The 25,190-nt window shown below is 39.3% G+C and overlaps 2 protein-coding genes across 10 annotated transcripts in view; one reads left to right on the forward strand and one right to left on the reverse strand.

Moving 5' to 3' along the window:
* Nucleotides 1-25,190, reverse strand: part of pdlim5a (PDZ and LIM domain 5a) — a 92,339-nt gene that overhangs the window by 3,175 nt on the left and 63,974 nt on the right. For all 9 annotated transcript variants that reach the window (XM_085294566.1, XM_085294574.1, XM_085294573.1 and 6 more), the window contains 4 exons: nucleotides 7,516-7,598; nucleotides 5,367-5,562; nucleotides 2,822-3,002; nucleotides 558-678 (listed from right to left, as the gene is read on the reverse strand). In XM_085294566.1, coding sequence (XP_085150692.1) covers nucleotides 558-678; nucleotides 2,822-3,002; nucleotides 5,367-5,562; nucleotides 7,516-7,598 — 581 coding nt within the window. The remainder of the gene's footprint in view (nucleotides 1-557; nucleotides 679-2,821; nucleotides 3,003-5,366; nucleotides 5,563-7,515; nucleotides 7,599-25,190) is intronic.
* LOC146562637 (histone-lysine N-methyltransferase set-1-like) lies at nucleotides 14,042-17,400 on the forward strand. The gene is made up of 5 exons (XM_085294643.1): nucleotides 14,042-14,579; nucleotides 15,273-15,393; nucleotides 15,477-15,639; nucleotides 15,757-15,949; nucleotides 17,272-17,400. The coding sequence occupies exons 1-5, from the start codon at nucleotides 14,541-14,543 to the stop codon at nucleotides 17,398-17,400; spliced, it is 645 nt and encodes a 214-aa protein (XP_085150769.1). The 5' UTR covers nucleotides 14,042-14,540.

Raw genomic sequence — 25,190 nt, forward strand, 5'->3', positions numbered from 1 at the left:
CTTTAGTGTGCAATGACAAGCACACTGGTAACAGGCAAACATGTCCTACATCAGGAAAATGCTGATATTCAGTACATTTAACACTCACTCATCACACACTGCTTACGAGTGATCCACTGGTGAATCAGCAGGTGTTTTTGTTTCCGATCCTGTTGTTATTGGTGACAATGAACATCAACACTTGACACTAATTTTAGGGGTTAAATAATTATGATCAATCCATCCATGCTTTAGTTATAACTAGCAGCTACAGCCTGCTGGGCTGAGTGAGCATCACCCAAGGTCACCAACGGTAACCACTGTACCACCATTTTTCTTTTCTTTTTTATATTTTATATTATTTTTGTGTTGTTAGTAAAACCTGAGAAGTGTTATAAATGTAGCTTACCATTGACCATACACTACCTACATGTTTTATAAAATATAGTTTAGATTTTTTCTTATTTCTTTTATTCGTTATAACAGATGCTTTGAGCTTGATTATACCATGTACAATGAGTACAGTGGCAATTACAGGAAGTACATCTGGATATTTTATCAACCCCATTATAACTCACCCGGTTCACAGTATGGTTCTCCATCCTCCAGGTGGAAGGTGTTGTTTCTGATTGGTTGCTGACAGTAAGCACACAGAAAGCAGTAGACATGCCAAGTCTGCTTGAGGGCATTTATCACCTCCTAAGGGAAAATGTAAACAATGTGGCTAGTAAGAGGCATAATATAGTTTTAGGTGCATTAGTGTATATAATAGCAACTGGAAAGCTATATCCACTTTAACAGGAAATGGAGGTGCAGCATCTTATGAAGGGATGTTATCATATTACATTGCTGCTTATGAAATTTTATGCATAGGTCACAAATTTTTACACAAATCTTTGTACAACTTTTACCAGAGTAGGTCATTTTATTTTTTCTTGAATATCACCGTTTTTTTTCTCCCCTTGGTCTCCATGACCTACACTGATTTCTTTCCCACCCTTAAACTGTGAGAGCAAGATAAGACAAAGAATCGATGGAAAGTTGGCGAGCTGAACTAAAATGAAGGATTATGAGCGAGGGAGTGAGAAAACAGGTTAATAAGAAACCATAAGCTGTTTGAAGATGTGTGAGAAATAGAGGGTTGAAAGGGATTTAGGCCACAGGGGTTAGAACACGTGAGGGATGAATGTCATAGTAGCAAGGAGAGCAGAAATTTCAGCGTCCTGACACTCTGGGTTCAGGCTACACCTACAGCCTCAAGGCCTCTAAGCCTAATTCTCCTAACACCCAAACGTCGACTGCATTCCTGAGTGTTACTGGTGGTCACCGACGATATCCCTCTGCACATTCAGGCTTCCTGCTCTGGTCTTTTATGTATTTAAAAACTGTCTTTGATGTTGTTCCATCTGTAAGCTTTTCTGCTAGTAGGGAAATAGGGAAATAATTACATTCCTGTTTTAAATGAATACTTCTGTTAGAAATATTAATCTAAACTCTAGACAAAGTGAGTGTAGTAGCTGCGACTCGGGAGGTAGAACAGGTCATTTACTAATCAAAGGGTCAAGTGGTTTGATCTCCGGCTCCTCCATTCCGCATGCCTAAGTGTCCTTGGGAAAAATACTAGACCTATTGTCTGAGTATCAGCACAAGTGCATAGAATAAAACTTATGAATAGCCGAATGTAACTTGTAGAATAAAAAGTGCTATGGAGTAGTACTAAATATATACACCAGTGCATTTGATCATAAATAGATTTCATAATAAAGGAACCTCATGTCCCAACGAGCGGGAGGTTTACATTACACACAGTATCTACAGTAAATATCTGCATGAATATAGATTTCATGTTTTAGAGCTACTAACCATGTTTATACAGTGTTGGATGACAATTTCGTTACTGCAGACAGTAAACATTCTTTTGTCTTAGCAAAAAAATATATACATAAGAAAGTAACATAAAAACATATTTGAACAAAATGAAGATGAAATGTGTGACAAGCTTCCATGAAATGGATCAGGTGAGTGTTCTCTCCAAATATACACATCAAGACCAATGGACTCATTACTAACTTTATCTTAATGATTACAATAGTGTGCAAAAAACCCAACCCACGCATCATGTCTTTATGTTAGCTTAACAGGACCCAAACCTTGCAGTTATTTCAAATCTAAATACATAATAGTTCTCCAGGCTTTCTGAAAGTCTCTCAAAGGTTTCTGTTGAACATTGGCTGCTTTTTCACTTATTTTCAGCCCAGTCCTCAGATGTTACCATTTTCAGGGCAATGTTTCTGTCTATATTTGTGTCTTTTGTTTGTTGCTTGAACAACTTAACACCAAACAATGACTCCTTCAAACATACAAATGCCACCAAACTCTAGGAATGAGCCACAGGTATGTACATAATACATAATTTGCTTTGTAGTTGACTCTATGAAATATGATAATACAGTTTAACCGACACAAAATAAAAATTTTGTACCAACAAGGTGGTTCCTAAAATGTCTGGTTTATCTTGTATACCTTAATCTTTGACTTGACATATCTCAGTATGATGTGCAGTTTATCCTTAAAAAACAGAGGAAACTGGACAATGTGGAGAAAAAGAAAAAGTGGAGGCTCAGTCACAGTTGAGGCAGCATTTTACCCAGTAATGTTGGGCGGATTGGAAGATAATCTTATAAAAGGAGCTAACATCTAAAGCAGAGCCTTACAAGAAAAGCTGCCTAAAGAGATTTCAGACTGCGCTGAAGAATAAAGCTGGTCATACCAAATATTGATGTTCAAACCTATTGGAACTAAACTGTTGCGTCTTTACTGCTCCCTTCTTTTTTAAACTCACCCCTAGTATCTTAGACTGGCAGCGGCTGCATGTTGGAGCAAAGAAGTCTTCATAGCAGTGTTCACAGTAGACCGATCCCCGTTCTTCAACAAAGCCTATATCTGCCAGGGATGTTCGGCAGTGTGCACAGTTAAATTCTTCCTTATGCCATGATTTCCCCATTGCTACCAAAAAAGGTCCTCTGGGGAAAAAACACACACAAAAAACCCGCTGAAAAAAATGTACAAAAAGTAAACCAATACTCAATTCAGCTTAATATTCTGATATACTCGTCATTTTACTTCCTTTTTTTATACTTTGATAGTTTTAGATGAATAGATGAATGTGCTATTTAATAAGAATTATTAGAATATTTGATGACTTCCAGTATAGTAATGCATTTACTAAAGTTGACTGCCTTTTTTGATCAATAATTACCCTAAAATAACTGAAAACATCTAAGCAATTAAAGGATAGTTAAAACTGACGATTGAATTTCTGTTGATCAACAAACTGATTTTCTGGTATTCAGTTCAAATCACAAAAAAATGCTGCAAAAATGAGAAACACATTAAAACATTTGAGAACTGCAGCTATTGCGCCTGCTTCCCTACTTTTGCTCCTTGGCTGTGTCCACTCTGATGATTAGTTAAAGTGGGAAGACAACAGAGGCTAATTTACTCCACACAATAGCTGGGCTTATCTGAGCTTATCGTGACAGTGGCCCTGGCTGGCAGTCATTAGCATGAGAGCAACCTTATCCTAATGATATGTTAGGTGGTACAATCTGGGAGATAACATGAGTCAGGGCAGTAAGCTACCGGACAAGAAGTGAGGTCGACAGGAGAAGAATTTCAGGAAATTATTCCTCAGTGATCTGCTCTTTTGTGCCATTCTGGCTGGACCTTAACAGCTTTTAATAACTTTTTATAGTTCAAATGCAAGTTTTCAGGCACTTTGTACAGCTGGAAAATCCAATTCATTTTCTTAATTACCTCATAAAAGCCATTCTGGCAGTTATGCTAGTTATGCTCCATTAATAAAATCTTACTCCTCTTCCAAGACATAACATCTTGATCTGATCTCTAAGTATAAGCAAAATATTTATCTAAGCACAGAAACATGTCCTAAACACACTTCTATGAGAAGTCATTGATTACATTCCCAGTTCTTAATATTAAACATAACTGAAACTGACAAATTGACACAACAGAGGGCAGATGTGGTGTAACTGCATGAGTTTTTAATGAGATTGTCTGCGTATAACATTATTCTGCTCTTTTATCAGCGGCAGGTGCAACTTAATTCTCCTATCCGTTATCCACGCCGCAATCAAATGTCGTTCTACAGTTTCATACACAGATTGTTTACTCGAGATGGTTTCAGGTTAATTATTTTAAGAGCCTAGCTGTGGTGCTGAATAATTAAGGAGCAGACATATTTCCATTCTCATTTTTAATTTGAGTATAATTTGATGTGGGTGCAGCCAAGCTGAGATCAATTCTCTTTTGACTGTCCTTGTGCAAGAAGTATAAAGGCACGGCATGATGGAACCGAACACCTTTCTCTCACAGTTTTCATTATAAATGGCCATGACTGCCCCCTCCATACCTGATGACACTACAGACCACTACTAAGATAGTTGATATTACAAGGATTATGCGATTCAGTGTGTCAATGTGTGGCTTTTATTTAAACTGTGAAGCATTTTGTCTATTATTATTATTAGTAGTAGTAGTATATTAGAGCACGACTGATATAGGCATTTTAAGACAGATACCAATACTTGTCATTGAAAATGTTGATATTTTTTTCTTTCAGAGACATGAAACATAAGCACATTTACCTAACATTTGTTATGTGTCTATTTATGAGTCCTTACTAAGATATCACAATACAGTTTAAAAATAATCTTGTTTTAGTGTCACAGCAACCCAAGGCTTACTAGTTGACAGCAAGCCCACTCAGCTGGTTGGTGTGTTTGTGCCATTATTGGCTGATTTAAAAATCTAATATTCTGAAATATTGACTGCAATATACTTTTCTTTCAAAAACACAAACCATAAATATAACATTCGTTATGTGTAGTTATTTATTTACTTCTTCACATCCTGCAAAATGCTATTCGGATCAGCAGTTTGGACACTAGTGGACGTCATAAATGCTGATACTGCTAAATCGCTAAATATCAGTCCAGCCAAGCTCAAACAGATACATCTGTTAGGTTCCATACTGTGACTGGACAAAGTGAATGCCAATATTTTCAAATACATATCAAACATAACTTTACATATCTTGTGTAACTAGAGACCTACACTTTCTTATAAAATCAATGGTTTTTAGCTGATTTGATATTTTGACACAAGTATACTATTAAAAACAGATCTGAATGCTCGATTAAAAACAAAATGTCCAAATTACACGGGGTGTTATAAAGCCTTTAAGGGGCTCTCTGAGGTGCCTGGTTAAAACAGGAAGAAAAACTGATCTATAAAAATACATTTTTTAAGTCTGATTTTAAGCTGATAGTTGATATCTAATATCAGCCATGTTGTTTGCCCCTCACCTGATCACCATGTTGCAGTGGGCACACATTGGCGTACGAGTGCCAGCAGGAATATGTTCTGCCATCTGTACCAGGGTGTCCTCATCTTTAGGGTGGGGCTGAGGAACAGGTCGGGCCGGAGCAGGACCCCGTGGGACACTGGCACTGCCGTTACCCTTCATACCAAAAGATGGGGTAATCAAACCAGTCTGTGGACCTACAGAAGGTGGAAGAAAAATAAAAGGATGTACCACTCACATTCTCCCAAAAGACCACTCACATTCTCACAGAGAGTGTTTGTATTTGTGTAACTATGTTTTCTTGCCACATTTGCTAGCCATTTGACCTCTACCCTCTATGACTATACACCCAGCAGGTGTCATGGTCATGCATGCAGCTGGCTGTCTGCTGTTGTCATAGCCAGGGATTTACCACATCAATCTTCAGCTGCACACTGAATTTTTCAGCTTGGAACACATTCCTATGTTGCATGTGTATTCATGCATATGACCAAACACACATAGACACATAAAGACCACCAAGACATACCCTCTACTAAAAACCCAGACACCTGACTAAACACATAGCCCATTCTTTGATCTCCACACTATGGAAAGGGTAGTGTTTTTGTGTGCTGGTGAAAGAAAGACTACATATGGCGATCGGCTTTACCATTGCATGCCATGTTTAAAGCTGTCATTAACTTTTAATAATGGTGTATGTGTAAGTTCATAGAAACAAACAAACAGTGGGCTTATGTTAAATGTGTTAACCTACAAAGCTAAAAGTTAGATATGAAAGCTTCCTCGATAGAATGCTGAGCGATCAAAAGGGCTCAAACAGTTTAGGGGAGGATGGGCAGGTAAGCAGAGGATGCAGGCGACTGCATCATGTGTTTTCAAATTTTAACAGTGACAGCATTGTTTTACAAGGCCTGGTTTCTTTCACTGCAGCTCAGAAGTCAAAATGGGCCAGTGGCCAAATGCTGCTGGGAGTGCTGCTGGGAGTGCTATATGGCCAGCAGTATATTTTCATGATCCTGGGTTGTTGGGAAAATGACTGCATTTACAATTTTGGGGGCAGTTACATCAGATTGAGAAGCGGAGAGGACTTGTGTCAGATCAGAAGCTGCAGCCTGAAGAGTGGTTTGTGTTCAATGAGATTTGATAAGGTTTGTTTACAAACAAATAGATTAGCATATAAAAAAAAAGCTATGTGAATGTAGATAATAACCAATAATATATAAAACAGACATTCACTTTCAGAATGTATTAATGGAGTGCTGATTGGATATGGACATTATGCTGCAGCTCAGTGCCTCGCTTTTAAAGCTTTCCATCACTCCCGGCAGGTCTCTTCAATAAATATTATCTTTCTGACAGAGTAGAAATGCTACACATGTGACTAAGCAAGGCACCACATGCAGCACGGGCCTTCTCTCCTTCTTAATGGTGTTCCACAGAGCAATAACAGCTGAAAAGGAAAAGAAAGTCTGCACTGACCTATTTCACAACATATGTCATGCTTTAACCATGGAAAATAAGTCTCTTTACCCTTTCTAACTGGCTGTAACAACATTTTATCCAACAGTCGTAAATCAGTTTCACACCAAGCCAGAATTGGGAACCTAACATTTTGGGGTTTTTTTTGTATGTGAGGATAAATAACACCTTTTTTTTAACTGTGGGGGTGATATATGAATCAATCAAAATGCACACTTAAAAGAAGATTTAGCTTAATTCATAAATGCAAGTTTATTTTTAGAAGTCTGTGGAGGGAAGTCTACATTCTGGGTATGCTAAGAAAACAGCTTAGTTTCATTACACTTAGCTAGTTAATTCAGTGAGAAAATATAACTCAACAGAAACAACTCACACACATTCACACAATATATCCCTGTTTGAATTTGGCAGTGAGTTCATGCAGCCTTGGCAAGATGAGCAAAATTTAGCAAGATTTACGTACACAATATCATGTATATACTGTATGTGTTAATAGTTTAAGTCAGTAAACAAGAGCCTGCTGTGTCTTGGTCCAAGTGCATACATTGTATTCTTTTTAAAGGATGTAAAACTGATTTTAAGAAATTGTGACTGTGATTGTGATTGAGTGGAAAGTTAGGATTAGCTGCTATCATATGAATGCAAGCAAGAACACACACAGTGTTTACCATAGGTTGTTGCAGGTCCTTTGATCATAGTCTTAACAACTGCAGACTCATGGCTGTTGAGTTCGGGTTCCACATATTCCTCACTGTGCAGGACAACACAACAGAAACACAACATTAAAATCGCTTAATGAGATTTGTAATCAAATGTATGACTTAATGCTAGAATCCACTGTCCCCGATAAAGCTCAAACAATATATTGGCCAATTTCAGCCATTCATAACAGCTGATAGTAAAGAGGTGACAGGAGAAACACCTTTGCAAAATTTGTCCACAAGACAGCACTCTTTAACTTCTCTGTTGGCAACACGTTTGGAATACCACAAACTAAACAACCAGTTCATCCAAGCAGAGTGTGGCAGAGTGGAAATCAGTTATCCAAAGTTGTTTGCTTAGCTTTTGCAAATATGAAAGATTAAAATTCATATATGTAATTTTTTAACTAAAATGAGAAATATCGGTATCGTTATCAGTCTTAGAAATCCTTGATCAGGCTCTAGTCCCTACATATCAGATGTTCAGAAAACACATTGCCAAAATTACCTATGCCCAAATACAGATGTCAGTTTTTTAGTGAGCTCACCCCAAAAATAAAAAGCTGAATGTCATGAAATTTGTGCTATAAGTAGAGCATGGGCAAAGGATGAACTCATTAAATTTTGGTGTAGATCCAGCTAACCAGGCCTTCTACTGGTTTCTATTTTCATCCGTCTCACTCATCACTCAGGGTGATGGCTCATATGGCAGTAATGGTAGCAGATTCTGTTTACATATGTGCAGTATAGTATATATCTTAGTTATTATTTTATTATCTTTGCAAAATACCTTTCATAACTCATTTTAATCATATCCCACTAAGGAGGCAAGAAGGAAAACAGGGAAAAAAACACCAATTTTCTTAAGTTCTTCTCAAAATAGATACACTCCAGACTACCTACCTGCTGACAGATGGAGAGATGGTATGGTACCAACCAAAACACAGAATGCAACTATAGCCAAAACAGTGCAGTATGCACCTTCGCTGTACACGTGCTCCTTGTGAATCCAGTACACACTAAAAGTTACCCATGTGCCACATTCATAGGAGAACACAGCCCAGGCTGCAGGAATGATGACAGAGAGGAGACAAGTAGGACTGAACAGCAGTAATATTACAGCACACCTAATCAAAGGTGATGCCAGAGGAAGAATTTCAGTGATTGAAGACACTTAACAGACTACAGCTGAGTAAAAAACATAATAATAAGATAATGTATTATAAAAAAGAGCTCATTTCACATCAACTGTGGATTGATGCCAGACTACATGAATTAAAGACCATATAGTGCCGAATGTGAACACATAAATTACACTATATTCACTGATTAATTTCTATATTATTCTAGCAAATGTACACAAAGGTGCATGTTACCACTGTTGCTTTTCTTCTATAATGGGTCAATAGTGGTTTCTTAATGGGTCTGGAAACTTCTTTGCAGTCATATAAAATCTAAGCCAACTAAAACTGCATTACTATGGATTCATTGGTCGATTCTCATGGTCTCCCAAGAAATACAACTACATTTTAAACGCAGGTCAAAGGATAAGTAACTTTACGAGATTCTGTACTAAGATTTAATGGTTATTGCGTCAAATGAAGCCCAACCACTAATTCATGTGATGAAATCATGGGTCATAGGATTTGAGGCACTTTACAGCTCATCACACAAGATGGATAAATTGACCTGAGCACATTATATGATTTCATATGGTTCTTCTTCCATATCTGATGAAGATGACTGTAGCACAGGGTGATGCATTTTATCTTTAAAGGAATCCAAATATATCTGACACTGATTTGAGTATTCAAGGTTTCAAAAGTAAAAATGTAAGGCTCCTATTTTCTGAGGGTAATAACTTCAGTTCATCTCTCATGAGTTAAATGTTTTGATGTAATGCAGACCTGTAGGCAACACCTTCTTCTGTCTTCACCCTTGAGGTAAAGGAAATTTTCTTTTCTTTTTTAAATAGTTGTCTCTAGTTGTCTGTCAACTCTTTGAAGCATTCCTTCAAATCACATGCCATTTTAATTACACAAATGACAAATAAACTATAAAAACAAGACAGGAAATCAACTTTGAAAAACCTTTAATGTTTTTACCTGATTTTGGCCAGCTATGAAATATTTTTGCCAGTTTGCATGTACCAGAGATTTGTCCAATTATCATGGTGGAAAAGCACAAAATATCTCCGTCCTTTAATTAAATGTAACCCCAAGGTCTCAAACTTTCCTCTGCAAAATGAATAACCTCTCTATAACATCAAGCGTGTGTGTGTGTGTGTGTGTGTGTGTGTGTGTGTGTGTGTGTGTGTGTGTGTGTGTGTGTGTGTGTGTGTGTTTAAGTATGCGCATACTCTTGAGCACCAACTGAGTAACCTGGGTGGGCCAACAATCTCTCCCCAGTTGCAGTTGATGCCAACAGTTGGATCACTGCTGTCTTCCCCTTGTGCCTGGCAGTTAGAGGACTCATGGGAGACACATGTTATGGCAACTGCAGTCATAGTTACGATAAGTTGTGCCTGTATGTTTTGTATGAACAAGAACTAGAGAATGAAAGAGAGGAAAGTACAGTGAGAATCAAAGAGACAGAAACTAGTGAAAGGATTGTGTAGCTTATTTAGAGCCATTCAAAGCATTACATTATATACAGATTGGGGATTTACCATAGCACTATTCAAACTTTCTAAATGAGTGCTTAACATAACTCTGGAATACAGTAGGTGTATTCTAGAAGGGCCTCCTCTTCAATGACACTCCTCGTGAGAAAAAAATAAAACAAATAAAAGTAATAATTACAGCTTAAAAGTGGTATAACAGAAACAGAAGTTAAATGGCTGTCAAAAATGACAATCGACCTGTTACGTTTACAACAAACATGCTTCATTTGCTGTTGTAAAACTGTAAAAATGTACAATATGGAAATGTGAGTATTAAATTTGTTTCTTAAATATATCTTAAATACATTGTGTCTCAACCTGAAATGGGAATAATCATAGAGGCAACTGTGAGGCTTCTCTCCAGATCTTCTAAAACATCCTACGTGACACCAATGCTCTCCTATTTACACTGGCTCCCTATAAAATTTAGGGTTTAGTTTAAGCGTTTGGTGATCACTTTTAGAGCGTTTCATGGTCAGATGGCTCCCTGTATTAATGAAAATTCACATGTAAACACTGCGTGTCTGAAATCAACTGATGAATGCTTGCTTGTGGCATGTGCAGTGCTTTTGAGGTCTAGCTCCCAACTTGTGGTACTCGCTCCTAACTGTTACTGTTAGGATGAAGCTTAACACACACCTGTAGAGGATTGCTTTTATTTAGATGTGTCCATTTGTAGCATTTTTATTGTTGTATTGTAAAGCACTTTGTCACTTTTGGCTTACTTAGTTACTGATTCATATATACATATATATACATACTGACAAAATCTACACACACAGTCTCCAATGTGTGATAAATACATCCAGTGGACTGTTGTGTTAGCATTGATTCCAGCCAATCAGCCTGCAGCCAGCACAGTCCTAATCTAAGTATTCTCTGTAAGAAAGAGACTGCAGGGCTACATACAATCTTTCTTCATTCTCATTATCAGCTTACCTTTTTGTATATCATATGTCTGACAGTAGGAGCCATGGCTATTCACACTAACTTCTTACATCTATAGGCAGAGACAAAACTGAAAGTATCCTGAAACTATCCATTGCAGACAAAGTGCTGACAGTGCCAACTAGCTGGATTTGTACTGCCATTTTTACTAAAGCAGGGGAACAAGTACACTAGAAAGCATCTTTGTGATCGGGTCACAGCAGCCACAATAGCAATGAGTTCTCAAACCACTCCTATCTTGGAACATATCATTTGCTGATGAACTGAATAATTATACCATACCTCATATAGGTAGTTTCCAACACCTTATTAATAAAAGAGAAATTTAGGACATCTGTAAAGTTCCTTTGAGCATCTTGTGCACATTTGTGCACTGTCTATTTTTCAGAAATAGATTTTTTTAAAACTACCAAAGTCCTGAGAACAGTTTTTGTAGTAGTTCCTTCTACAGTAGGTAGCAGTACAGTTAAAAAGCGTATTTCCCTGTGTTGCCATGATAACAATATTCACAGTCTTTCTCTCTGCATAGCAACAGAAACAAAAAGCATCAGCAGGCATCAGCTTATCAAGCAAGCAAGAAAAAAAAATTTCAGGAAAGACCTTTTCCTCATCATGCTATTAGGCTAATAAACTACGATTAAAGACCACAGTGCCATCTATTTAAATTATCTTGGCCAACAAGCTAACAACATTTATTCATATTAGCTACAGTAATTTGCTAACAACAGGTGACAAATAGAGCAGGAAATAAGATGCTCCCCAGCGTTTCATTCATTAGAAGCTCATTAATATTCTCTACCAATCAGTCCAATTACATGTAACTTTATTGTATTTTGTAAGACTGTGATTAGTTTTATGGAGAGCTCTGCTGTTTGTTTCTGATTCGGCAGTAGCCACTTAGATTGCTGACCATCTGGACATACTTGGCCACATATGAACCTTGTCAATTGTCAGGGATAATTAAAGAAGCTCGGGCTTTTCATTCTATCATCTGATCTATTTTGTATTATACTCTTTATATACATTGATAAATATGTATTTATTTATGCCTTGTCAGTGGTCCTAATCTGTTTCACCGCTGCTGCTCCTGTGGTTGTCTTATCTGAAGTTTATTTTCTACCTAATAATGACATTTCTTGTTTGATGCTATTAAGAGATAATGAAAAAAATAGAGAAGATTTTACATATGTAAGGTAACCCCTTGTGTACTGTAGTGCCAACAAGAGTTTGTATTATGCATCGCATAAATGTGTTGGTTTAATTTAAATACTGAACAAATGGTCCATTTACATAGCTGACTGCTGTCCAGGAGCTCTCTCCACCACGCAACAGATGGTCTATAATTTAGCGCTGTTATATTCTTTGGATCAAATTTGATTTTCACGCACTGTTTCAACCATGCGCTTCTATTCACACTCACGCAGTGACAGAGACGTCCATCCATCGTAGGCACCCACTCAAGCTCCCTCGTGCAAATGCACACGCACCGTTCGTGCTTCACGGTTTTACTGTGTGCAGTTGTGTCCACCAACCAATGACTGATCTCTGTGAGATGCTGCCAAGCTATTTCATAGTAACCACAGAATGTCATAGTTGGTATGAACTGTCGCTGCACAGACATATGGACCATGTCCTTTGGCGCGGGCATGCTTTGAATAAACATGGCTTGTTCACTGTTGACAGCAGCTATTGAACCACATGGTCCGTGAATCCGAGGCCTTGTTTATGCTGTGAGTTGAAAATAACGAAACTATTTGTTATACTGGTGAAATGGTGTTATAATGAGCAATGCAATAACTAATAAAATGCAACCCATCCAAAAAACATCTTCCATACAGCTTTATATATGTATCTATTTACATGCTATTGTTGCAAAGTTGCAAGCATAATAAACATGTTGTAAGAGCATTCGCTCAAAGTTTTACTTACAGTCTGTTATGTCTACCTTTTGTTCTATAGCAGGTCCAACTCACGGACACGATAGCTTTTCTTCCTCAAGCATTTTGCAGTGAAACTAACATAAGAGCTGAGCAGGACATTAAATAAAGTACTGAGATGCTGCTTTCTCACAAGATACTTTGTTCTGCCCTGGTTGAAACAGGAAAGGCAAAGGACCAAAGAAAACAGAAAGAGACAAAAAACAAAGAGTGGAGCAAAGGAACAAATGAGAGGTTTCCATCATATAAATACATTGTAGTGCCCCTGTGTTGAGATGGAAGCAAGGTCAGACTGAGTTGAAGCAGTAGAGTTAAACAGTAGCAGGAATATTACTGTGCGCTTACTGGACAGCATTTTCTGAGTCAGTGCTTCCCTCTGGTGGCAACACAGGAAAAATGTTGGTCCAGATCCCAAAAAAAGTCCAGAGCTTACAGTCGATTTTTAGTATTTTATACACACACACACACACACACACACACACACACACACACACACACACACACACACACAGAGAGAGAGAGAGAGAGAGAGAGAAATGTAAAATTCCTTAATGTGTGCAACAAAGCAATGAGCAGGTGAAAGAGTCTTAAGTAGCAGGAGTATGAATAAAAACAGAGTTTTGAGAAAGGTGTTATTTGGCTCTTGTGCACTGGCAGATAAGAGATAGCAGAAAATAATGTGTTTGGGTTCAAGAGCTTTGGCATGCTCTAAATTACATGAAGTCAAGAGAACTGCAAAAAAAATTAACATAATGTGGTTATGTGGATTTGTATTACTGTGTTTATGTGTGTGAAATTATTGTGAGGACAGAAAATTGACATGCCACCATGCTTGTGGGGACCAACATTCACTTATGGGGACAAAATACCAGGGAAGCTATGGAAAGCATTATGTCAATTAGATGTCTTCACTAAAACATGAAAACAAGTGTGTGTGTGTGTGTGTGTGTGTGTGTGTGTGTGTGTGTGTGTGTGTGTGTGTGAGTGCGTCTATGTGGTATGGATTGACATTTGACCTGCGCTGTACCTGGGCTCCGGGGACATTTCGACTTTTTGCTGTGTATTCATGTGTCCCCCTAAAACATGACTTGTAAATGCATTTTTAAGTGTCTAAATAATAATTTTTTCTACTTCTTATGAGGTCATTATTTATCTTTTGACCTGTATTTGCTTAAACTGTAGTGTAAATTCATTTATTAAACTATAATTAAAAGATTTTCTGATTTTCTTAAAAGTCCACCTATACCCCTCACCTGATTTTTGTGTATTCCAGTGTATTGCACAGCGACGTTTCGAGTTAGAGTGGATGTGTGTAGGTACTGCAATTTAATACACATTTTCAATACACACGGCCGGAAGTCATTGTGATTGGTAGGCTATATATATAGGCGGTACCTACAGGAAACGGCGCCACAACTTTCGCGCGCGTGCCCTTTAACAAGTGTATGTCGACGGCAATACGAAGACGGATTAAAAACACAAAGGTAAGCCTTTTTTAATGTAAAATGCACCATGACTTTAATACTATATGAAATTATAGGTGCACAGGCCTATATTAAACTGGTTTAATTTATGCTTTATGGACTGTTAGTGAGTCTTTGAAGAAGTAAAACGGCCCCAGCGTTTGTCATTGAGTAAATAAAATAGGGCTGACGACTAACCGCGTCAACGCGATAAAGCGGGCTAACCCGTGTTAGGATTTACTCGGTGTTAAAGCATTATTGTGGCTTAAACGTGTTAATGCCGACATCGCGACTAACGCGATTAACAATTAAACCAGCGCAGTCTGAGTCAAAATCCCTGATGTCGCTGTTAGCTAATTTCGGGCAGTTTGTCCAATGTCTGTCATTCTGCTGACAGCCCTAAAATAAAAGCAAGGGTATAAGTGTATTTAGTCGTGTATTTATTTATATGCCTGAAGAAAAAACTTCTTACAGTTTTGATGCCTAAGCTTTCTCAGTACTTGTATCACTCTCTGCAGTCGCCATTACAGAAATGTCACATGTCGCCATTTTGAGTACTAGGCCTTTAACATTTTAAAAGAAGGCATAAATTAGCACTATGAATAAGTCAGCTGTGTTTATGCTGTAAACTACACTACTGCTAGTTCTGCTACTACTGATGATGATGACAATGATGACGATAATCGTAATACTTTATATGCTTTGGTAATACAGCCAATCGTACAGGAGAACATGCGAAGGAGACGCATTCCTCCACGGGAGGATGCAGTCTGTCATGTTTCTGCTGGAAGGGACAAACTGGGACTTGATATCCACTACATAAATGCCTTCAAAGGTAAGTTGGTCTTTAGTTTGGATTAGATTTGGAGTTTGTCACTTTGTCTTTTGTCACTCACTTGGTATGCCTCTGCAATTCAGGTCGGGGCATTTTCACGACTGTTCCATTCCAAAAAGGAGACTTTCTTTTGGAATACAGAGGTAAACTCATAACAAAAGAAGAATGTGAGCGGAGACACAGAGTTTATCATGACAGCCTGAAGGTGTTCATGTTTGAATTCAAGTTTGATGGAAAACTCTGGTGGTGCGTATTATATCAGTGTAGTTTGATTAAGATTAAATGACACATTGCTTTTGATTTATGAAAAAAAAGCTTCCTAACTAACTAGTTAAGCTAATACTTTCTTGCCTAACCCCACAGTGTGGATGCATCTCAAGAAGATGGGTCATTAGGCAGACTTGTCAACGACAACCACATCAGTCCAAGTGCTAAGATGAAAATATTAAATATCAATGGAAAGCCCCATCTATGCTTATTTGCAAGCAGAGACATAAGTCCAGGCGAAGAAATAGACTATAATTATGGTGACTCGGATTGGCTCTGGAGATGCAAGGTATTTCTACAATTGTACTTTTTGGAACTGATAAATTGCATACCCTAAGCCATTTTTACATTTGTACCTACTCAAATTGGCTTAACGTGACTTAGGGCATCTAGTTTTTCACTGAAATTGAGTATCACCTACTGTGCCTGGGGTAACTATAGCAATGCAGCCGAGCATCCAGTGATATAAATGCCACAGCAAGCATGGACGTCAAGGTGACAAAATGCCTGCTGCTCAGTCTATACTTTAGTGTTCAATTCAGGGATCACGCTGTTAATTTTGGTCGCTATTTCAAACATTTCAGAGTTTCAAAAATGATGGCTTGGATTTTCACGAAGGAGGCGCACTCATAACTTATCGAGTGACACCATTGACCAGCCACCTGGTGGCATTCAGTCTATGTCAAATTTTCTGATCACTTTGGATCACTTGGAACCTTGGTGCAGTAGTTACTGAAAAACTACATGGTACTATAACCTACTGGAAAAACAGGGGTAGGTACTAATGGAAAACAGGCAATTGTGATGGCTGCCACATCAAAGCCCTCTAAAAGCACTAAAAAAATATCAGCAGGTATGCAGAAATAAAAAATGGCTTTCGGTTTCTAAATTTTAACAGTGATTGATGTTTAATGTGATTCTACACAGCAAAATCTCCAGTGTTAAATTAACACTGGAGAGTGTCTATAAGGGTCCACACCTCTGAGTGTTAAATACAACACTGTTGAGTGTTAAATTAACACTTTTGACAGTGTTATATGTTTAAAAGTAACCTAGTCAGTTTTGAAGATTAACAATGGCTAACACTGAGCAGTGCTGATTTTCTAACACTGGAAAATAACTCAAAATGTTAGAAATATTCCAGTGTTAGAAAATCAGCACTGCTCAGTGTTAGTCTTTGTTAATCTTCAAAACTGACTAGGTTACTTTTAAACATATAACACTGTCAAAAGTGTTAATTCAACACTCAACAGTGTTGTGTAGACCCATATAGACACTCTCTAGTGTTAATTTAACACTGGAGATTTTGCTGTGTAGCCTCTTTAGTTAGATTCATTTTAAATTTTGTCCCTTGAAGATAAATGGGCCCTAGTGACAGTTCGTTGCTGCTAACGGGTGATTGTTTTACTCCTTTAGCAATGGCTTAAAAAATAAAGAAATCACACTGACTATTTGTCTCTTAATCATAGGGCCTTAAATTCTCTATACATGACAGTGAATATTTTAAAGACAATAGCTTGAAACTTATCTTTCTCATACAGTTTATTTAATGTTTCAAAAGCCTCTTCAAAAATGCACTGTATATTCATTTTCTATCTGTTACACACGAAGACGGAGACCAGCCAGATTCAGAAGACTGTGAGCTGCCTAAAGCCGCAACCAAACAGCTTTCCAAACAATGATCTGGACCTGAAACATCCAGAGCCTGAAAGGGTAAATATAATCCAGTGTACCACTTAATGAACTAATAATTTAATCTATCATCATTCTTTATGGATGCTGTGTGTGTGTGTGTTTGGCAGTCACCTGGGTGTGATGTGATTTACATGGACCGTGGCTTGTAGGTCCTTTTCATTGTTTCAAAGTGCAAGTCTGGATAACATCTGAGTGTGTGTGTGTGTGTGTGTTAACCACCCAAATGTGACTTAGGAGGACCACACTGTTATTGGGAGACTCCGTCAAAGTTTGCTTCATGGTGACATCACTCTGGTTTTAGGAGGGGTCTTCTCGTATTTCTTGACAGTTTGACCTACAGCATGCAGAGCTGACTGCATGTGCTTTGTTTCTATGTTGAAATTTTTTGAAACTCAGGCTTGAACATTAAGATAGATAGTACTATACAACTTCTTAACTTGTTTTAGGCACTTTTTACTGCTGTAATGCATGGGCTCTCTCTGGCTGTGTACTCTGGCTTCTTCCCACAGTCCAAAGATGTAGCTTATGGGGTTAGGTTAACTGGTGATTCAAAACTGCCCTTTGGTGTGAATGCAAATGCTTGTCCTTCCATGTTAGACTGGTGATCTGTCCAGGTTGTACTGCCCTATGGTAGCTGGTATAGGCCCCAAAACTGCTACCCCACAATCCTGATAAGGATAAGTGGAAGAGGATGGATGATTGCAAAGGAATCAGTTGTTAACTATTGTAGCCAGTATTTTTTTCAGAAGAAAACATTTCTTGAGTGGAAAGCCCCCCCCCCCCCCCCCCCCCCCCCCCCACACACACACACACACACACACACACACACACACACACATGCAAATTAAAGACAGAAGCACAGGCCTGCCCAGTACAGTTGCAAGAAGAGCACTTGGTCTAATCTTTGTGCCATCTTTTCTTTGTTGCAGGATCTTGATGAAGAAATGCCTCAGCAAGGCTCAGAAGCCATGCATTCTTCTTCAGTGCAAGATTTTGAAGAGGTAACATTGACCTAGGACAGATTTTAATGAATGTTTCTCATGCACGATGTGTACCTTACGCTATTTGCCGATAGTGAAATGGTCTATTCATCCTCTTGAGTGATGCATTTTTAGTAACTGTCAGATTACTGTTCTTTTGTCTTCATTCTCTATCTGTTACACACGAAGACTGAGACCAGCCAGATTCAGAAGACTGTGAGCTGCCTAAAGCCACAACCAAACAGCTTTCCAAACAATGATCTGGACCTGAAACATCCAGAGCCTGAAAGGGTAAATATAATCCAGTGTACCACTTAATGAACTAATAATTTAATCTATCATCATTCTTTATGGATGCTGTGTGTGTGTGTGTTTGGCAGTCACCTGGGTGTGATGTGATTTACATGGACCGTGGCTTGTAGGTCCTTTTCATTGTTTCAAAGTGCAAGTCTGGATAACATCTGAGTGTGTGTGTGTGTTAACCACCCAAATGTGACTTAGGAGGACCACACTGTTATTGGGGGACTCCGTCAAAGTTTGCTTCATGGTGACATCACTCTGGTTTTAGGAGGGGTCTTCTCGTATGTCTTGACAGTTTGACCTACAGCATGCAGAGCTGACTGCATGTGCTTTGTTTCTATGTTGAAATTTTTTGAAACTCAGGCTTGAACATTAAGATAGATAGTACTATACAACTTCTTAACTTGTTTTAGGCACTTTTTACTGCTGTAATGCATGGGCTCTCTCTGGCTGTGTACTCTGGCTTCTTCCCACAGTCCAAAGATGTAGCTTATGGGGTTAGGTTAACTGGTGATTCAAAACTGCCCTTTGGTGTGAATGCAAATGCTTGTCCTTCCATGTTAGACTGGCGATCTGTCCAGGTTGTACTGCCCTATGGTAGCTGGTATAGGCCCCAAAACTGCTACCCCACAATCCTGATAAGGATAAGTGGAAGAGGATGGATGATTGCAAAGGAATCAGTTGTTAATTATTGTAGCCAGTATTTTTTTCAGAAGAAAACATTTCTTGAGTGGAAAGCCCCCCCCCCCCCCCCCCCCCCACACACACACACACACACACATGCAAATTAAAGACAGAAGCACAGGACTGCCCAGTACAGTTGCAAGAAGAGCACTTGGTCTAATCTTTGTGCCATCTTTTCTTTGTTGCAGGATCTTGATGAAGAAATGCCTCAGCAAGGCTCAGAAGCCATGCATTCTTCTTCAGTGCAAGATTTTGAAGAGGTAACATTGACCTAGGACAGATTTTAATGAATGTTTCTCATGCACGATGTGTACCTTACGCTATTTGCCGATAGTGAAATGGTCTATTCATCCTCTTGAGTGATGCATTTTTAGTAACTGTCAGATTACTGTTCTTTTGTCTTCATTCTCTATCTGTTACACACGAAGACTGAGACCAGCCAGATTCAGAAGACTGTGAGCTGCCCAAAGCCACAACCAAACAGCTTTCCAAACAATGATCTGGACCTGAAACATCCAGAGCCTGAAAGGGTAAATATAATCCAGTGTACCACTTAATGAACTAATAATTTAATCTATCATCATTCTTTATGGATGCTGTGTGTGTGTGTGTGTTTGGCAGTCACCTGGGTGTGATGTGATTTACATGGACCGTGGCTTGTAGGTCCTTTTCATTGTTTCAAAGTGCAAGTCTGGATAACATCTGAGTGTGTGTGTGTGTGTGTGTGTGTGTTAACCACCCAAATGTGACTTAGGAGGACCACACTGTTATTGGGGGACTCCGTCAAAGTTTGCTTCATGGTGACATCACTCTGGTTTTAGGAGGGGTCTTCTCGTATGTCTTGACAGTTTGACCTACAGCATGCAGAGCTGACTGCATGTGCTTTGTTTCTATGTTGAAATTTTTTGAAACTCAGGCTTGAACATTAAGATAGATAGTACTATACAACTTCTTAACTTGTTTTAGGCACTTTTTACTGCTGTAATGCATGGGCTCTCTCTGGCTGTGTACTCTGGCTTCTTCCCACAGTCCAAAGATGTAGCTTATGGGGTTAGGTTAACTGGTGATTCAAAACTGCCCTTTGGTGTGAATGCAAATGCTTGTCCTTCCATGTTAGACTGGCGATCTGTCCAGGTTGTACTGCCCTATGGTAGCTGGTATAGGCCCCAAAACTGCTACCCCACAATCCTGATAAGGATAAGTGGAAGAGGATGGATGATTGCAAAGGAATCAGTTGTTAATTATTGTAGCCAGTATTTTTTTCAGAAGAAAACATTTCTTGAGTGGAAAGCCCCCCCCCCCCCCCCCCCCCCCCCCCACACACACACACACACACACACACACACACACACACACACATGCAAATTAAAGACAGAAGCACAGGACTGCCCAGTACAGTTGCAAGAAGAGCACTTGGTCTAATCTTTGTGCCATCTTTTCTTTGTTGCAGGATCTTGATGAAGAAATGCCTCAGCAAGGCTCAGAAGCCATGCATTCTTCTTCAGTGCAAGATTTTGAAGAGGTAACATTGACCTAGGACAGATTTTAATGAATGTTTCTCATGCACGATGTGTACCTTACGCTATTTGCCGATAGTGAAATGGTCTATTCATCCTCTTGAGTGATGCATTTTTAGTAACTGTCAGATTACTGTTCTTTTGTCTTCATTCTCTATCTGTTACACACGAAGACTGAGACCAGCCAGATTCAGAAGACTGTGAGCTGCCTAAAGCCACAACCAAACAGCTTTCCAAACAATGATCTGGACCTGAAACATCCAGAGCCTGAAAGGGTAAATATAATCCAGTGTACCACTTAATGAACTAATAATTTAATCTATCATCATTCTTTATGGATGCTGTGTGTGTGTGTGTTTGGCAGTCACCTGGGTGTGATGTGATTTACATGGACCGTGGCTTGTAGGTCCTTTTCATTGTTTCAAAGTGCAAGTCTGGATAACATCTGAGTGTGTGTGTGTGTGTGTGTGTGTTAACCACCCAAATGTGACTTAGGAGGACCACACTGTTATTGGGGGACTCCGTCAAAGTTTGCTTCATGGTGACATCACTCTGGTTTTAGGAGGGGTCTTCTCGTATGTCTTGACAGTTTGACCTACAGCATGCAGAGCTGACTGCATGTGCTTTGTTTCTATGTTGAAATTTTTTGAAACTCAGGCTTGAACATTAAGATAGATAGTACTATACAACTTCTTAACTTGTTTTAGGCACTTTTTACTGCTGTAATGCATGGGCTCTCTCTGGCTGTGTACTCTGGCTTCTTCCCACAGTCCAAAGATGTAGCTTATGGGGTTAGGTTAACTGGTGATTCAAAACTGCCCTTTGGTGTGAATGCAAATGCTTGTCCTTCCATGTTAGACTGGCGATCTGTCCAGGTTGTACTGCCCTATGGTAGCTGGTATAGGCCCCAAAACTGCTACCCCACAATCCTGATAAGGATAAGTGGAAGAGGATGGATGATTGCAAAGGAATCAGTTGTTAATTATTGTAGCCAGTATTTTTTTCAGAAGAAAACATTTCTTGAGTGGAAAGCCCCCCCCCCCCCCACACACACACACACACACACACACACACACACACACACACATGCAAATTAAAGACAGAAGCACAGGCCTGCCCAGTACAGTTGCAAGAAGAGCACTTGGTCTAATCTTTGTGCCATCTTTTCTTTGTTGCAGGATCTTGATGAAGAAATGCCTCAGCAAGGCTCAGAAGCCATGCATTCTTCTTCAGTGCAAGATTTTGAAGAGGTAACATTGACCTAGGACAGATTTTAATGAATGTTTCTCATGCACGATGTGTACCTTACGCTATTTGCCGATAGTGAAATGGTCTATTCATCCTCTTGAGTGATGCATTTTTAGTAACTGTCAGATTACTGTTCTTTTGTCTTCATTCTCTATCTGTTACACACGAAGACTGAGACCAGCCAGATTCAGAAGACTGTGAGCTGCCTAAAGCCACAACCAAACAGCTTTCCAAACAATGATCTGGACCTGAAACATCCAGAGCCTGAAAGGGTAAATATAATCCAGTGTACCACTTAATGAACTAATAATTTAATCTATCATCATTCTTTATGGATGCTGTGTGTGTGTGTGTTTGGCAGTCACCTGGGTGTGATGTGATTTACATGGACCGTGGCTTGTAGGTCCTTTTCATTGTTTCAAAGTGCAAGTCTGGATAACATCTGAGTGTGTGTGTGTGTGTGTGTGTGTGTTAACCACCCAAATGTGACTTAGGAGGACCACACTGTTATTGGGGGACTCCGTCAAAGTTTGCTTCATGGTGACATCACTCTGGTTTTAGGAGGGGTCTTCTCGTATGTCTTGACAGTTTGACCTACAGCATGCAGAGCTGACTGCATGTGCTTTGTTTCTATGTTGAAATTTTTTGAAACTCAGGCTTGAACATTAAGATAGTACTATACAACTTCTTAACTTGTTTTAGGCACTTTTTACTGCTGTAATGCATGGGCTCTCTCTGGCTGTGTACTCTGGCTTCTTCCCACAGTCCAAAGATGTAGCTTATGGGGTTAGGTTAACTGGTGATTCAAAACTGCCCTTTGGTGTGAATGCAAATGCTTGTCCTTCCATGTTAGACTGGCGATCTGTCCAGGTTGTACTGCCCTATGGTAGCTGGTATAGGCCCCAAAACTGCTACCCCACAATCCTGATAAGGATAAGTGGAAGAGGATGGATGATTGCAAAGGAATCAGTTGTTAATTATTGTAGCCAGTATTTTTTTCAGAAGAAAACATTTCTTGAGTGGAAAGCCCCCCCCCCCCCACACACACACACACACACACACACACACATGCAAATTAAAGACAGAAGCACAGGACTGCCCAGTACAGTTGCAAGAAGAGCACTTGGTCTAATCTTTGTGCCATCTTTTCTTTGTTGCAGGATCTTGATGAAGAAATGCCTCAGCAAGGCTCAGAAGCCATGCATTCTTCTTCAGTGCAAGATTTTGAAGAGGTAACATTGACCTAGGACAGATTTTAATGAATGTTTCTCATGCACGATGTGTACCTTACGCTATTTGCCGATAGTGAAATGGTCTATTCATCCTCTTGAGTGATGCATTTTTAGTAACTGTCAGATTACTGTTCTTTTGTCTTCATTCTCTATCTGTTACACACAAAGACTGAGACCAGCCAGATTCAGAAGACTGTGAGCTGCCTAAAGCCACAACCAAACAGCTTTCCAAACAATGATCTGGACCTGAAACATCCAGAGCCTGAAAGGGTAAATATAATCCAGTGTACCACTTAATGAACTAATAATTTAATCTATCATCATTCTTTATGGATGCTGTGTGTGTGTGTGTGTGTTTGGCAGTCACCTGGGTGTGATGTGATTTACATGGACCGTGGCTTGTAGGTCCTTTTCATTGTTTCAAAGTGCAAGTCTGGATAACATCTGAGTGTGTGTGTGTGTGTGTGTGTGTGTGTTAACCACCCAAATGTGACTTAGGAGGACCACACTGTTATTGGGGGACTCCGTCAAAGTTTGCTTCATGGTGACATCACTCTGGTTTTAGGAGGGGTCTTCTCGTATGTCTTGACAGTTTGACCTACAGCATGCAGAGCTGACTGCATGTGCTTTGTTTCTATGTTGAAATTTTTTGAAACTCAGGCTTGAACATTAAGATAGTACTATACAACTTCTTAACTTGTTTTAGGCACTTTTTACTGCTGTAATGCATGGGCTCTCTCTGGCTGTGTACTCTGGCTTCTTCCCACAGTCCAAAGATGTAGCTTATGGGGTTAGGTTAACTGGTGATTCAAAACTGCCCTTTGGTGTGAATGCAAATGCTTGTCCTTCCATGTTAGACTGGCGATCTGTCCAGGTTGTACTGCCCTATGGTAGCTGGTATAGGCCCCAAAACTGCTACCCCACAATCCTGATAAGGATAAGTGGAAGAGGATGGATGATTGCAAAGGAATCAGTTGTTAATTATTGTAGCCAGTATTTTTTTCAGAAGAAAACATTTCTTGAGTGGAAAGCCCCCCCCCCCCCCACACACACACACACACACACACACACACATGCAAATTAAAGACAGAAGCACAGGACTGCCCAGTACAGTTGCAAGAAGAGCACTTGGTCTAATCTTTGTGCCATCTTTTCTTTGTTGCAGGATCTTGATGAAGAAATGCCTCAGCAAGGCTCAGAAGCCATGCATTCTTCTTCAGTGCAAGATTTTGAAGAGGTAACATTGACCTAGGACAGATTTTAATGAATGTTTCTCATGCACGATGTGTACCTTACGCTATTTGCCGATAGTGAAATGGTCTATTCATCCTCTTGAGTGATGCATTTTTAGTAACTGTCAGATTACTGTTCTTTTGTCTTCATTCTCTATCTGTTACACACAAAGACTGAGACCAGCCAGATTCAGAAGACTGTGAGCTGCCTAAAGCCACAACCAAACAGCTTTCCAAACAATGATCTGGACCTGAAACATCCAGAGCCTGAAAGGGTAAATATAATCCAGTGTACCACTTAATGAACTAATAATTTAATCTATCATCATTCTTTATGGATGCTGTGTGTGTGTGTGTGTGTTTGGCAGTCACCTGGGTGTGATGTGATTTACATGGACCGTGGCTTGTAGGTCCTTTTCATTGTTTCAAAGTGCAAGTCTGGATAACATCTGAGTGTGTGTGTGTGTGTGTGTGTGTGTTAACCACCCAAATGTGACTTAGGAGGACCACACTGTTATTGGGGGACTCCGTCAAAGTTTGCTTCATGGTGACATCACTCTGGTTTTAGGAGGGGTCTTCTCGTATGTCTTGACAGTTTGACCTACAGCATGCAGAGCTGACTGCATGTGCTTTGTTTCTATG

The sequence above is a fragment of the Mchenga conophoros genome, linkage group LG12 (assembly GCF_057382185.1).
Source record: "Mchenga conophoros isolate Kocher_MC1m ecotype Shallow Benthic linkage group LG12, M_conophoros_male_GT1.1, whole genome shotgun sequence".
NCBI classification, from domain to species: Eukaryota; Metazoa; Chordata; class Actinopteri; order Cichliformes; family Cichlidae; genus Mchenga; species Mchenga conophoros.